General features: G+C 43.6%; 1 protein-coding gene across 1 annotated transcript in view; it reads right to left on the bottom strand.

Moving 5' to 3' along the window:
• Positions 1 to 16,087, bottom strand: part of LOC118380386 (shootin-1-like) — a 39,555-nt gene that overhangs the window by 10,359 nt on the left and 13,109 nt on the right. The window contains exons 3-7 of the mRNA XM_052518275.1: positions 14,981 to 15,075; positions 12,758 to 12,920; positions 11,746 to 11,843; positions 9,296 to 9,377; positions 8,642 to 8,736 (exon numbers count right to left, since the gene is read on the bottom strand). Of these exons, the coding sequence (XP_052374235.1) occupies positions 8,642 to 8,736; positions 9,296 to 9,377; positions 11,746 to 11,843; positions 12,758 to 12,920; positions 14,981 to 15,075 (533 nt within the window). The remainder of the gene's footprint in view (positions 1 to 8,641; positions 8,737 to 9,295; positions 9,378 to 11,745; positions 11,844 to 12,757; positions 12,921 to 14,980; positions 15,076 to 16,087) is intronic.

The raw sequence follows: 16,087 nt of genomic DNA on the forward strand, positions 1-16,087 counted from the left end.
GATAGCCTGCAGAGTTCTGTCCTACTATCCAGGTCTGTACCCAAAAAATTTGAACTTCTACTTCTAAAAATCCACCTCTCTAAAACCAAGTCTCTCACCGTTGCCGCCTGCTATAGACCACCCTCTGCCCCAGGCTGTGCTCTGGACACCATATGTGAACTGATTGCCCCCATCTATCTTCAGAGCTCGTGCTGCTAGGCGACCTAAACTGGAACATGCTTAACACCCCAGCCATTCTACAATCTAAACTTGATGCCCTCAATCTCACTCAAATTATCAATGAACCTACCAGGTACCCCCAAAGCCTTAAACACGGGCACCCTCATAGATATCATCCTAACCAACTTCCCTCTAAATACACCTCTGCTGTCTTCAACCAAGATCTCAGCGATCACTGCCTCATTGCCTGCATCCGTAATGGGTCAGCGGTCAAACGACCTCCACTCATCACTGTAAAACGCTCCCTGAAACACTTCAGCGAGCAGGCCTTTCTAATCGACCTGGCCGGGGTATCCTGGAAGGATATTGATCTCATCCCGTCAGTAGAGGATGCCTGGATATTTTTAAAAATGCCTTCCTAACCATCTTAAATAAACATGCCCCATTCAAGAAATTTAGAACCAGGAACAGATATAGCCCTTGGTTCTCCCCAGACCTGACTGCCCTTAACCAACACAAAAACATCCTATGGCGTTCTGCATTAGCATCGAACAGCCCCGTGATATGCAGCTATTCAGGGAAGCTAGAAACCGTTATACACAGGCAGTTAGAAAAGCCAAGGCTAGCTTTTTCAAGCATAAATTTGCTTCCTGCAACACTAACTCAAAAAGTTCTGGGACACTGTAAAGTCCATGGAGAATAAGAATAAATAAGCATTTTTCTACGGCTGGCCATGCTTTCCACCTGGCTACTCCTACCCCGGTCAACAGCACTGCACCCCCAACAGCAACTCGCCCAAGCCTTCCCCATTTCTCCTTCTCCCAAATCCATTCAGCTGATGTTCTGAAAGAGCTGAAAATCTGGACCCCTACAAATCAGCCGGGCTAGACAATCTGGACCCTTTCTTTCTAAAATTATCTGCCGAAATTGTTGCCACCCCTATTACTAGCCTGTTCAACCTCTCTTTCGTGTCGTCTGAGATTCCCAAAGATTGGAAAGCAGCTGCGGTCATCCCCTCTTCAAAGGGGGGACACTCTTGACCCAAACTGCTACAGACCTATATCTATCCTACCACGCCTTTCTAAGGTCTTCGAAAGCCAAGTCAACAAACAGATTACCGACCATTTCGAATCTCACCATACCTTCTCTGCTATGCAATCTGGTTTCAGAGCTGGTTATGGGTGCACCTCAGCCACGCTCAAGGTCCTAAACGATATCTTAACCGCCATCGATAAGAAACATTACTGTGCAGCCGTATTCATTGATCTGGCCAAGGCTTTGATTCTGTCAACCACCACATCCTCATCGGCAGACTCGACAGCCTTGGTTTCCCAAATGATTGCCTCGCCTGGTTCACCAACTACTTCTCTGATAGAGTTCAGTGTGTCAAATCGGAGGGTCTGCTGTCCGGACCTCTGGCAGTCTCTATGGGGGTGCCACAGGGTTCAATTCTTGGACCGACTCTCTTCTCTGTATACATCAATGAGGTCGCTCTGCTGCTGGTGAGTCCCTGATCCACCTCTACGCAGACGACACCATTCTGTATACTTCCGGCCCTTCTTTGGACACTGTGTTAACAACCCTCCAGGCAAGCTTCAATGCCATACAACTCTCCTTCCGTGGCCTCCAATTGCTCTTAAATACAAGTAAAACTAAATGCATGCTCTTCAACCGATCGCTACTCTGCACCTACCCGCCTGTCCAACATCACTACTCTGGACGGCTCTGACTTAGAATACGTGGACAACTACAAATACTTAGGTGTCTGGTTAGACTGTAAACTCTCCTTCCAGACCCATATCAAACATCTCCAATCCAAAGTTGAATCTAGAATTGGCTTCCTATTTCGCAACAAAGCATCCTTCACTCATGCTGCCAAACATACCCTTGTAAAACTGACCATCCTACCAATCCTCGACTTTGGCGATGTCATTTACAAAATAGCCTCCAATACCCTACTCAACAAATTGGATGCAGTCTATCACAGTGCAATCCGTTTGTCACCAAAGCCCCATATACTACCCACCATTGCGACCTGTACGCTCTTGTTGGCTGGCCCTCGCTTCATACTCGTCGCCAAACCCACTGGCTCCATGTCATCTACAAGACCCTGCTAGGTAAAGTCCCCCTTATCTCAGCTCGCTGGTCACCATAGCATCTCCCACCTGTAGCACACGCTCCAGCAGGTATATATATCTCTCTAGTCACCCCCAAAACCAATTCTTTCTTTTGGCAGCCTCTCCTTCCAGTTCTCTGCTGCCAATGACTGGAACGAACTACAAAAATCTCTGAAACTGGAAACACTTATCTCCCTCACTAGCTTTAAGCACCAACTGTCAGAGCATCTTACAGATTACTGCACCTGTACATAGCCCACCTATAATTTAGCCCAAACAACTACCTCTTTCCCAACTGTATTTAATTAATGTATTTATTTTGCTCCTTTGCACCCCATTATTTTTATTTCTACTTTGCACATTCTTCCATTGCAAAACTACCATTTCAGTGTTTTACTTGCTATATTGTATTTACTTTGCCACCATGGCCTTTTTTGCCTTTACCTCCTTCTCACCTGATTTGCTCACATTGTATATAGACTTGTTTATACTGTATTATTGACTGTATGTTTGTTTTACTCCATGTGTAACTCTGTGTCGTTGTATCTGTCAAACTGCTTTGCTTTATCTTGGCCAGGTCGCACTGTAAAATGAGAACTTGTTCTCAACTTGCCTACCTGGTTAAATAAAGGTGAAATAAATCAAATAAATAAAAGGATATGGAAGCATTAGACTGTAGCATGAAGCAGGATCTGAAGCATTAGACTGTAGCATGAAGCAGGATATGGAAGCATTAGACTGTAGCATGAAGCAGGATATGGAAGCATTAGACTGTAGCATGAAGCAGGATATGGAAGCATTAGACTGTAGCATGAAGCATATGGAAGCATTAGACTGTAGCATGAAGCAGGATATGGAAGCATTAGACTGTAGCATGAAGCAGGAATATGGAAGCATTAGACTGTAGCATGAAGCAGGATATGGAAACATTAGAATGTAGCATGAAGCAGGATATGGAAGCATTAGACTGTAGCATGAAGCAGGATATGGAAGCATTAGACTGTAGCATGAAGGAGGATATGGAAGCATTAGACTGTAGCATGAAGCAGGATATGGAAGCATTAGACTGTAGCATGAAGGAGGATATGGAAGCATTAGAATGTAGCATGAAGCAGGATATGGAAGCATTAGACTGTAGCATGAAGCAGGATATGGAAGCATTAGACTGTAGCATGAAGCAGGAAGTAAGCAACGTTGACTTTATCTAAATGGTCTACAATGGAAACATTAGACTGTTCTGAAGCAGGATATGGAAGCATTAGCCTGTAGCATGAAGCAGGTAAAGTTAGACTGTACACCAAGCACTATGTGAAGCATTAGACTGTAGCATGAAGCAGGATATGGTGCCCTTCAAACAGTGCTGAAGCTGTGCTGCAGCTGCTCAGTCCCCAGAAGAGGACTAGGACTGCTGCTCAGTCCCCAGACTAGGAAGCATAGTACTGCTGCTGAGTCCCCAGACTAGGACTAGTACAGCTGCTGCTCAGTCCCCAGACTAGGACTAGTACTGCTGCATGAAGTCCCCAGACTGGAAGTATTAGACTGTCATGAAGCAGGATATGGAAGCATTAGACTGCTAGCATCCTCAGTCCCCAGACTAGGACTAGACTGTAGCATGAAGCCCCAGGATATGGAAGCATTAGTACTGCTGCTCAGTCCCCAGACTAGGACTAGTACTGTAGCATGAGTCCCCAGACTATGGACTTAGTACTGCTGCTCAGTCCCCAGACTAAGACTTAGTACTGTAGCTCCTCAGTCCCCAGACTAGGACTAGTACTGAAGCTCAGTCCCCAGAAGCAGGAAGTACTGCTGCTCAGTCCCCAAACCAGGACTAGTACTGCTGCTCAATCCCAGACTAGGACTAGTACTGCTCCAGCCTCAGGCCACAGACTAGGACTAGTAACTGCTGCTCAGTCCCAGACTAGGACTAGTACTGTTGCTGTCCCCTTCAACAGGACTAGTACTGCCAGCTCCTCAGTCCCCAGACTAGGACTAGTACTGCTGCTCAGTCCCCAGACTAGGACTAGTACTGCTGCTCAGTCCCCAGACTAGGACTAGTACTGCTGCTCAGTCCCCAGACTAGGACTAGTACTGCTGCTCAGTCCCCAGACTAGGACTAGTACTGCTGCTCAGTCCCCAGACCAGGACTAGTACTGCTGCTGCTCAGTCCCCAGACTAGGACAAGTACTGCTGCTCAGTCCCCAGACTAGGACTAGTACTGCTGCTCAGTCCCCAGACTAGGACTAGTACTGCTGCTCAGTCCCCAGACTAGGACTAGTACTGCTGCTGCTGCTCAGTCCCCAGACTAGGACTAGTACTGCTGCTCCTCAGTCCCCAGACTAGGACTAGTACTGCTGCTCAGTCCCCAGACTAGGACTAGTACTGCTGCTCAGTCCCCAGACTAGGACTAGTACTGCTGCTCAGTCCCCAGACTAGGACTAGTACTGCTGCTCAGTCCCCAGACTAGGACTAGTACTGCTGCTCAGTCCCCAGACTAGGACTAGTACTGCTGCTCAGTCCCCAGACTAGGACTAGTACTGCTGCTCAGTCCCCAGACCAGGACTAGTACTGCTGCTCAGTCCCCAGACTAGGACTAGTACTGCTGCTCAGTCCCCAGACTAGGACTAGTACTGCTGCTCAGTCCCCAGACTAGGACTAGTACTGCTGCTCAGTCCCCAGACTAGGACTAGTACTGCTGCTCAGTCCCCAGACTAGGACTAGTACTGCTGCTCAGTCCCCAGACTAGGACTAGTACTGCTACTCAGTCCCCAGACTAGGACTAGTACTGCTACTCAGTCCCCAGACAAGGACTAGTACTGCTGCTCAGTCCCCAGACTAGGACTAGTACTGCTGCTCAGTCCCCAGACTAGGACTAGTACTGCTGCTCAGTCCCCAGACTAGGACTAGTACTGCTGCTCCTCAGTCCCCAGACTAGGACTAGTACTGCTGCTCAGTCCCCAGACTAGGACTAGTACTGCTGCTCAGTCCCCAGACTAGGACTAGTACTGCTGCTCAGTCCCCAGACTAGGACTAGTACTGCTGCTCAGTCCCCAGACTAGGACTAGTACTGCTGCTCAGTCCCCAGACTAGGACTGGAGGGTTTCTGCTATTGGATGTCAATAAACACACATTCAGAAAAATCAAATATCAATTCCTCAACACAAAATAATGAATACTCAAATAAATTAGCAGTAAGAATGACTGTTTATCTAACACTAATTTAAACATTAGTATTACAACAATTGTAAGGAAATAAAATAACCATATTATCAGAAAACATGTGGAGATGTCAGCTATCACACTAAGTGAACGACAACAAACATAGAGATGTCAGCTATCACACTAAGAGAACGACAATAAACATAGAGATGTCAGCTATCACACTAAGATAACGACAATAAACATAGAGATGTCAGCTATCACACTAAGAGAACGACAACAAACATAGAGATGTCAGCTATCACACTAAGAGAATGACAAAAACATAGAGATGTCAGCTATCACACTAAGATAACGACAACAAACATAGAGATGTCAGCTATCACACTAAGATAACGACAACAAACATAGAGATGTCAGCTATCACACTAAGATAACGACAACAAACATGGAGATGTCAGCTATCACACTAAGATAACGACAACAAACATAGAGATGTCAGCTATCACACTAAGATAACGACAACAAACATGAAGATGTCAGCTATCACACTAAGATAACGACAACAAACATAGAGATGTCAGCTATCACACTAAGAGAACGACAACAAACATAGAGATGTCAGCTATCACACTAAGATAATGACAACAAACATGGAGATGTCAGCTATCACACTAAGATAACGACAACAAACATAGAGATGTCAGCTATCACACTAAGATAACGACAACAAACATGGAGATGTCAGCTATCACACTAAGATAACGACAATAAACATGGAGATGTCAGCTATCACACTAAGATAACGACAACAAACATGGAGATGTCAGCTATCACACTAAGAGAACGACAACAAACATAGAGATGTCAGCTATCACACTAAGAGAACGACAACAAACATGGAGATGTCAGCTATCACACTAAGAGAACGACAACAAACATGGAGATGTCAGCTATCACACTAAGATAACGACAACAAACATGGAGATGTCAGCTATCACACTAAGATAACGACAACAAACATAGAGATGTCAGCTATCACACTAAGATAACGACAACAAACATAGAGATGTCAGCTATCACACTAAGATAACGACAACAAACATAGAGATGTCAGCTATCACACTAAGATAACGACAACAAACATAGAGATGTCAGCTATCACACTAAGATAACGACAACAAACATAGAGATGTCAGCTATCACACTAAGATAACGACAACAAACATGGAGATGTCAGCTATCACACTAAGATAACGACAACAAACATAGAGATGTCAGCTATCACACTAAGAGAACGACAACAAACATGGAGATGTCAGCTATCACACTAAGAGAACGACAACAAACATAGAGATGTCAGCTATCACACTAAGAGAACGACAACAAACATGAAGATGTCAGCTATCACACTAAGAGAACGACAACAAACAAACATAGAGATGTCAGCTATCACACTAAGAGAACGACAACAAACATGAAGATGTCAGCTATCACACTAAGATAACGACAACAAACATAGAGATGTCAGCTATCACACTAAGAGAACGACAACAAACATAGAGATGTCAGCTATCACACTAAGATAACGACAACAAACATAGAGATGTCAGCTATCACACTAAGATAACGACAACAAACATAGAGATGTCAGCTATCACACTAAGATAACGACAACAAACATGGAGATGTCAGCTATCACACTAAGATAACGACAACAAACATGGAGATGTCAGCTATCACACTAAGATAACGACAACAAACATAGAGATGTCAGCTATCACACTAAGATAACGACAACAACATAGGAGATGTCAGCTATCACACTAAGAGAACGACAACAAACATAGAGATGTCAGCTATCACACTAAGAGAACGACAACAAACATAGAGATGTCAGCTATCACACTAAGATAACGACAACAAACATAGAGATGTCAGCTATCACACTAAGATAACGACAACAAACATGGAGATGTCAGCTATCACACTAAGAGAACGACAACAAACATGGAGATGTCAGCTATCACACTAAGAGAACGACAACAAACATAGAGATGTCAGCTATCACACTAAGAGAACGACAACAAACATAGAGATGTCAGCTATCACACTAAGAGAACGACAACAAACATAGAGATGTCAGCTATCACACTAAGATAACGACAACAAACATAGAGATGTCAGCTATCACACTAAGAGAACGACAACAAACATGGAGATGTCAGCTATCACACTAAGAGAACGACAACAAACATAGAGATGTCAGCTATCACACTAAGAGAACGACAACAAACATAGAGATGTCAGCTATCACACTAAGAGAACGACAACAAACATAGAGATGTCAGCTATCACACTAAGAGAACGACAACAAACATAGAGATGTCAGCTATCACACTAAGAGAACGACAACAAACATAGAGATGTCAGCTATCACACTAAGAGAACGACAACAAACATAGAGATGTCAGCTATCACACTAAGAGAACGACAATAAACATGGAGATGTCAGCTATCACACTAAGAGAACGACAACAAACATAGAGATGTCAGCTATCACACTAAGAGAACGACAACAAACATAGAGATGTCAGCTATCACACTAAGAGAACGACAACAAACATAGAGATGTCAGCTATCACACTAAGATAACGACAACAAACATAGAGATGTCAGCTATCACACTAAGATAACGACAACAAACATGGAGATGTCAGCTATCACACTAAGAGAACGACAACAAACATGGAGATGTCAGCTATCACACTAAGATAACGACAACAAACATAGAGATGTCAGCTATCACACTAAGAGAATGACAACAAACATGTGTACAAGTGAATAATGAACATGGTGCTTTAAGGTTTCATACAGTATAGTGACATTACCCCAGTCAACATGTCTTATATGAGTCTTCCCCTGCCTGCCTGCCTGCCTGCCTGCCAGCTGACTACCTACCTACCTGCCTGCCTGTTTGTCTACCTACCTGTCTGCCTGTTTGACTACCTACCTGCCTGCCTGTTTGTCTACCTGCCTACCTGCATACCTGCCTGTCTACCTACCTGGATACCTGCCTGCCTATCTACCTGACTGTCTGTCTGTCTGCCTGCCTGTCTACCTGCCTACCTGTTTGTCTGTCTACCTGCCTGTCTGTCTGCCTACCTGTCTGCCTATCTACCTGACTGTCTGTCTGTCTGCCTGTCTACCTCGTGGGCGTAGGTCTCAGCCTTCACCCTCAGGCTCTGCTCCAAATCCAGCTGCTCCTTCATCTCCTCAAACTCTGTAGTAGCCATCACAGACACTAGAGAGAGAGAGAGAGAGAGAGAGAGAGAGAGAGAGAGAGAGAGAGAGAGAGAGAGAGAGAGAGAGAGAGAGAGAGAGAGAGAGAGAGAGAGAGAGAGAGAGAGAGAGAGAGAGAGAATTGAGGCATAACAACAGTAAAACACTAAAACACAGGCACTTGAGAAGGATGGGTCTAATTGAATTATCTAGCGCATAAAGCCTGAACCTGTTTACAGACCACTGTCTCTCTACCATAATGATGTCTCTCTACCACTATGATGTCTCTCTACCACGATGATGTCTCTCTACCACGATGATGTCTCTCTACCACGATGATGTCTCTCTACCACGATGATGTCCACAATGATGTCTCTCTACCACTATGATGTCTCTCTACCACGATGATGTCTCTCTACCACGATGATGTCTCTCTACCACGATGATGTCTCTCTACCACGATGATGTCTCTCTACGACAACAAACATGTGTTGATGTCTCTGAAGGGAATAGGAATGATGTGTAGCAGTAGCCTTGACATTTGATTAAGGATGGTGAGATGGGAGTATCATGTCACTCACCTCTATTGAACCTCTTGATGGTCTTGCTTTGCTGCTCAATGGTTTTGTGAAGCTCCTTCATTTCAGCCTGCTCCTTCTCAGCCTACAAAAACATTTCAAACAGAGCAGAAAGGCTGGTAAAACATGAACAATCAAGATTTATGGTGCTTCAACATGGCTGAGAATATAATATACTGTATACACAGTGCATTCAGAAAGTATTCAGACCCCTTGACTTTTTTCACATTTTGTTACGTTACAGCCTTAATCTAAAATGGATGGAATCTTTTTCCCCCCTCAACAATCTAAACACAATACCCCATAATGACAAAGCAAAAACAGGTTTTTAGACATTTTTGCACATTTATTAAAATTAATAAACAGAAATGGGTTATCTACAAAAGTATTCAGACCCTTTGCTATGAGACTCGAAGTTTGATTCAGGAGCATCTGTTTCCATTGATGATCCTTGAGATGTTTCTACAACTTGATTGGAGTCCACCTGTGGTAAATTCAATTGAGTGGACATGACACACAACTGTCTATATAAGGTCCCACAGTTGACAGTGCACATCAGAGCAAAAAATAAACCATGAGGTCAAAGGAATTGTCCTAAGAGCCCGGAGGCAGGATTTCGTCAAGGCACAGATCTGGGGAAGGGTAGCAAAACATGTCTGCAGTATTGAAGGTCCCCAAGAACACAGTGGTCTCCATCATTCTGCAGTGTTGAAGGTCCCCAAGAACACAGTGGTCTCCATCATTCTGCAGTGTTGAAGGTCCCCAAGAACACAGTGGTCTCCATCATTCTGCAGTGTTGAAGGTCCCCAAGAACACAGTGGTCTCCATCATTCTAAAATGGTAAAGGTTTGGAACAACCAAGACTTCCTAGAGCTGGCCACCCGGCCAACCTGAGAAATCTGGGGACAAGGACCTTGGTCAGGGAGATGATCAAGAACCCGATGGTCACTCTGACAGAGGTCTAGAGTTCCTCTGTGGAGATGGGAGAACCTTCCAGAAAGACAACCATCTCTGTAGCACTCTACCAATCAGTCCTTTATGGTAGAGTGGCCAGACAGAAGCCACTCCTCAGTAAAAGGTACATGACAGCTTGCTTAGAGTTTGTCAAAAAGGCACCTAAAGGACTCAGACCATGAGAAACAAGATTCTCTGGTCTGATGAAACCAAGATTGAACTCTTTGGCTTGAATGCCAAGTGTCACGTCTGGAGGAAATCTGGCACCGTCCCTACGGTGAAGCATGGTGGTGGCAGCATAATGCTGCCACCACGACCCTAAACAAAGTGGCCAAGACAACGCAGGAGGGGCTTCGGGACCCATCTCTGAGTGTCCTTGAGTGGCCCAGCCAGAGCCCGGACTTGAACCTGATCGTACATCTCTAGAGAGACCTGAAAATAGCTGTGCAGCGATGCTCCCCATCCAACTTGACAGAGCTTGAGAGGATCTGCAGAGAAGAATGGGAGAAACTAAAATACTGGTGTGCCAAGCTTGTAGCGTCATACCTGAGAAGATTCGAAGCTGTAATTGCTGCTGAATACTGATGTAAATGTGATATTTCAGTTTTGTATTTTTTATAAATTAGTAAACATTTCTACAAACATGTTTTTGCTTTGTCATTATGGGGTATTTTGATGTCATTATGGGGTATTGTGATGTCATTATGGGGTATTGTGATGTCATTATGGGGTATTTTGATGTCATTATGGGGTATTTTGATGTCATTATGGGGTATTTTGATGTCATTATGGGGTATTGTGATGTCATTATGGGGTATTGTGATGTCATTATGGGGTATTGTGATGTCATTATGGGGTATTGTGATGTCATTATGGGGTATTGTGATGTCATTATGGGGTATTGTGATGTCATTATGGGGTATTGTGATGTCATTATGGGGTATTGTGATGTCATTATGGGGTATTGTGATGTCATTATGGGGTATTGTGATGTCATTATGGGGTATTGTGATGTCATTATGGGGTATTTTGATGTCATTATGGGGTATTGTGATGTCATTATGGGGTATTGTGATGTCATTATGGGGTATTGTGATGTCATTATGGGGTATTGTGATGTCATTATGGGGTATTGTGATGTCATTATGGGGTATTGTGATGTCATTATGGGGTATTGTGATGTCATTATGGGGTATTGTGATGTCATTATGGGGTATTGTCAGGTGGGGAAAAAACACTTGAATCCATTTCAGAATAAGGCTGTAACATAACAAAATGTTTAAAATGTCAAGGGGTCTGAATACTTTCCGAATGCACTGGAAAAAAGATGAGACTATCTGAACAGAGATATTCTGCATTCATGCTCATATAATAGAGTACAAGTCCTCTCACCAGCCCTCAGAATCCCACCGCAAACAGAGAGAGACAAGTTCTGTGCTTGTCTGAGACAGACCTCCTGTGAGAGGTATTGATTACCAGGCCTGGTAGTGGATACTGACCAGGGCTGTTAGCTCTTCAATCTGTCTCTGCTGCTCCTGAAGCTGACAGGAAAGTCTCTTCTTCTCCTCCAGCAGAGTGCTCACTGTCTCCTGCAGCTCTGGAGGGGAAGAAAGAGGTTCCTGGGTGACACGACGTGATGACATCTCTTCACTACTAAGATTCAAACATATAGCTCTATTACTCTGGCATTTTAACATGGTTTATCTTGCTACTGGAAATACCATAAGAAAAAACAACAGAAAGGGGAATCCTAATATGCTGTACAGGCACAACATCATTTCATTGCAGTCGGTCCATAACCCCGTCAAGACAAATCAAGACAAAGGGTCTGATATAGTGTTGACCTGCTGTTGGTACTGTCTGTGTACGGGTCTGGTACCTTTAACCTGCTGTTGGTACTGGCTGTAGGGGTCAGGGCTGGTGTCCTGTGTGTCTGTCTGTGTACGGGTCTGGTAGCTACCCGGTACTGTCTGTGTACTGGTCTGGTACCTTTACCCTGCTGTTGGTACTGGCTGTAGGGGTCAGGGCTGGTGTCCTGTGTGTCTGTCTGTGTACCGGTCTGGTAGGTACCCGGTACTGTCTGTGTACGGGTCTGGTACCTTTACCCTGCTGTTGGTACTGGCTGTAGGGGTCAGGGCTGGTGTCCTGTGTGTCTGTCTGTCTGTGTACGGGTCTGTGTACTGGTCTGGTACCTTTACCCTGCTGTTGGTACTGGCTGTAGGGGTCAGGGCTGGTGTCCTGTGTGTCTGTCTGTGTACCGGTCTGGTAGGTACCCGGTACTGTCTGTGTACGGGTCTGGTAGCTACCCGGTACTGTCTGTGTGCTGGTCTGGTACCTTTACCCTGCTGTTGGTACTGGCTGTAGGGGTCAGGGCTGGTGTCCTGTGTGTCTGTCTGTGTACGGGTCTGGTAGCTACCCGGTACTGTCTGTGTACGGGTCTGGTAGGTACCCGGTACTGTCTGTGTACGGGTCTGGTAGCTACCCGGCACTGTTTGTGTACGGGTCTGGTACCTTTAACCTGCTGTTGGTACAGGCTGTACGGGTCAGGGCTGGTGTCCTGTGTGTCCGTCTCCTCTTCCAAAGGCATGCAGTCTGTGATACTAGGTAGCATCTCATCCAGACAGGGTCGAGACGACAGGCTCAGATACTTCAGCTTCCTGTTCTCACTGTTCAACTGGGGGACAAACAACACACACTGGATTATATATGATAAAGACAAATTAAATAAAGCTGATAACGGAGGTCGATAGAGCACATCAAAATACACTGATTTAGCATGTTGATTGTTTGTGATATTGTAAAATATGTATGTACTGTAGCCTACACATCAGAGGCTTATGGAAATTAACATTATGCACACAAGTCTACACAACTAACCAACATTATGCACACAAGCCTATACAAATAACCAACATTATGCACACAAGCCTATACAAATAACCAACATTATGCACACAAGCCTATACAAATAACCAACATTATGCACACAAGCCTATACAAATAACCAACATTATGCACACAAGCCTATACAAATAACCAACATTATGCACACAAGCCTATACAACTAACCAACATTATGCACACAAGCCTATACAAATAGCCAACATTATGCACACAAGCCTATACAAATAACCAACATTATGCACACAAGTCTACACAAATAACCAACATTATGCACACAAGTCTACACAAATAACCAACCTTATGCACACAAGCCTATACAAATAACCAACCTTATGCACACAAGTCTACACAAATAACCAACATTATGCACACAAGCCTATACAAATAACCAACATTATGCACACAAGTCTACACAAATAACTAACATTATGCACACAAGTCTACACAAATAACCAACATTGTGCACACAAGCCTACACAAATAACCAACATTATGCACACAAGTCTACACAAATAACCAACATTATGCACACAAGTCTACACAAATAACCAACCTTATGCACACAAGCCTATACAAATAACCAACATTATGCACACAAGCCTATACAAATAACCAACATTATGCACACAAGCCTATACAAATAACCAACATTATGCACACAAGTCTACACAAATAACTAACATTATGCACACAAGTCTACACAAATAACCAACATTATGCACACAAGCCTACACAAATAACCAACATTATGCACACAAGTCTACACAAATAACCAACATTATGCACACAAGTCTACACAAATAACCAACATTATGCACACAAGCCTATACAAATAACCAACATTATGCACACAAGTCTACACAAATAACCAACATTATGCACACAAGTCTACACAAATAACCAACCTTATGCACACAAGCCTATACAAATAACCAACATTATGCACACAAGTCTACACAAATAACCAACATTATGCACACAAGTCTACACAAATAACCAACATTATGCACACAAGTCTACACAAATAACCAACATTATGCACACAAGCCTATACAAATAACCAACATTATGCACACAAGCCTACACAAATAACCAACATTATGCACACAAGTCTACACAAATAACCAACATTATGCACACAAGTCTACACAAATAACCAACATTATGCACACAAGCCTATACAAATAACCAACATTATGCACACAAGCCTATACAAATAACCAACCTTATGCACACAAGTCTACACAAATAACCAACATTATGCACACAAGCCTATACAAATAACCAACATTATGCACACAAGTCTACACAAATAACTAACATTATGCACACAAGTCTACACAAATAACCAACATTGTGCACACAAGTCTACACAAATAACCAACATTATGCACACAAGCCTATACAAATAACCAACATTATGCACACAAGCCTACACAAAGGGCCTCCACTACTAAGTCAAGCAGTGTCAGTCTCTTACCTTGGTGGCAAGGGCCTCAACTACTAAGTCAAGCAGTGTCAGTCTCTTAACTTGGTGGCAAGGGCCTCAACTACTAAGTCAAGCAGTGTCAGTCTCTTACCTTGGTGGCAAGGGCCTCAACTACTAAGTCAAGCAGTGTCAGTCTCTTACCTTGGTGGCAAGGGCCTCAACTACTAAGTCAAGCAGTGTCAGTCTCTTACCTTGGTGGCAAGGGCCTCAACTACTAAGTCAAGCAGTATCAGTCTCTTACCTTGGTGGCAAGGGCCTCAACTACTAAGTCAAGCAGTATCAGTCTCTTACCTTGGTGGCAAGGGCCTCAACTACTAAGTCAAGCAGTGTCAGTGTCTTACCTTGGTGGCAAGGGCCTCAGCATTTTCTCTGCAGGATTTTTCTATCTCCAGCTGCGTCTGCAGAACGCTCACCTCCTCGATCACCATTTGGGAAACTGGAATACAAAAAAAACATTACATTGCAGTTTGTTTTATTGTTTTATGGTACGATTTTACTCCTATTTTAAATAATGAATGAATGACAGAATGGGGGGCAATATGTCTATTGTTTTACTGTATTTCTCCTTATTGAGCTATTCAGTTTCCCTCTATTTCCCATTGTCCTTATTGAACTAGTCAGTTTCCCTCTATTTCTCCTTATTGAGCTATTCAGTTTCCCTCTATTTCCCATTCTCCTTATTGAGCTATTCAGTTTCCCTCTATTTCCCATTCTCCTTATTGAGCTATTCAGTTTCCCTCTATTTCCCATTCTCCTTATTGAGCTAGTCAGTTTCCCTCTATTTCCCATTCTCCTTATTGAGCTAGTCAGTTTCCCTCTATTTCCCATTCTCCTTATTGAGCTATTCAGTTTCCCTCTATTTCTCCTTATTGAGCTATTCAGTTTCCCTCTATTTCTCCTTATTGATCTATTCAGTTTCCCTCTATTTTTCCTTATTGATCTATTCAGGGTCCCTCTGGCGACAGACAGAACTTTAGCAGGGTCCATGTGACATTCTGATGTAACCAGATCATGTTTCACTGGAGACCAGGAAGGCTCTGGCCCTTTAAAGTCATTTATTAGTATTTACTCTAGCTACTAAATACTCTACAATCACATTAACTAAGGTCCATGTGGTTCCACTGAATATTTACGCTTATCCTGAATTTTTGTGGTTATTTTTGTTTCAAAACAAAAGGCTACATTAATGTTCTTAAAATATTACACGGGAAAATTAGATTGGGTGCTGTTGTTGAAAGGACAAGAGGTGCAATCATTCTCCCATTTGCACATAACCATTGCATGTTGGCACACTCACTACACCTAGAACAACCACAACACCCCCAACACCCACTACACCCCCAATAACACCTACAATACTCACTACACCTAGAACAACCACAACACCCCCAACACCCACTACACCCCCAATAACACCTACAACACCCACTACACCTACAACACCCACA

The sequence above is a fragment of the Oncorhynchus keta genome, chromosome 4 (genome assembly GCF_023373465.1).
Source record: "Oncorhynchus keta strain PuntledgeMale-10-30-2019 chromosome 4, Oket_V2, whole genome shotgun sequence".
Classification (NCBI taxonomy): domain Eukaryota; kingdom Metazoa; phylum Chordata; class Actinopteri; order Salmoniformes; family Salmonidae; genus Oncorhynchus; species Oncorhynchus keta.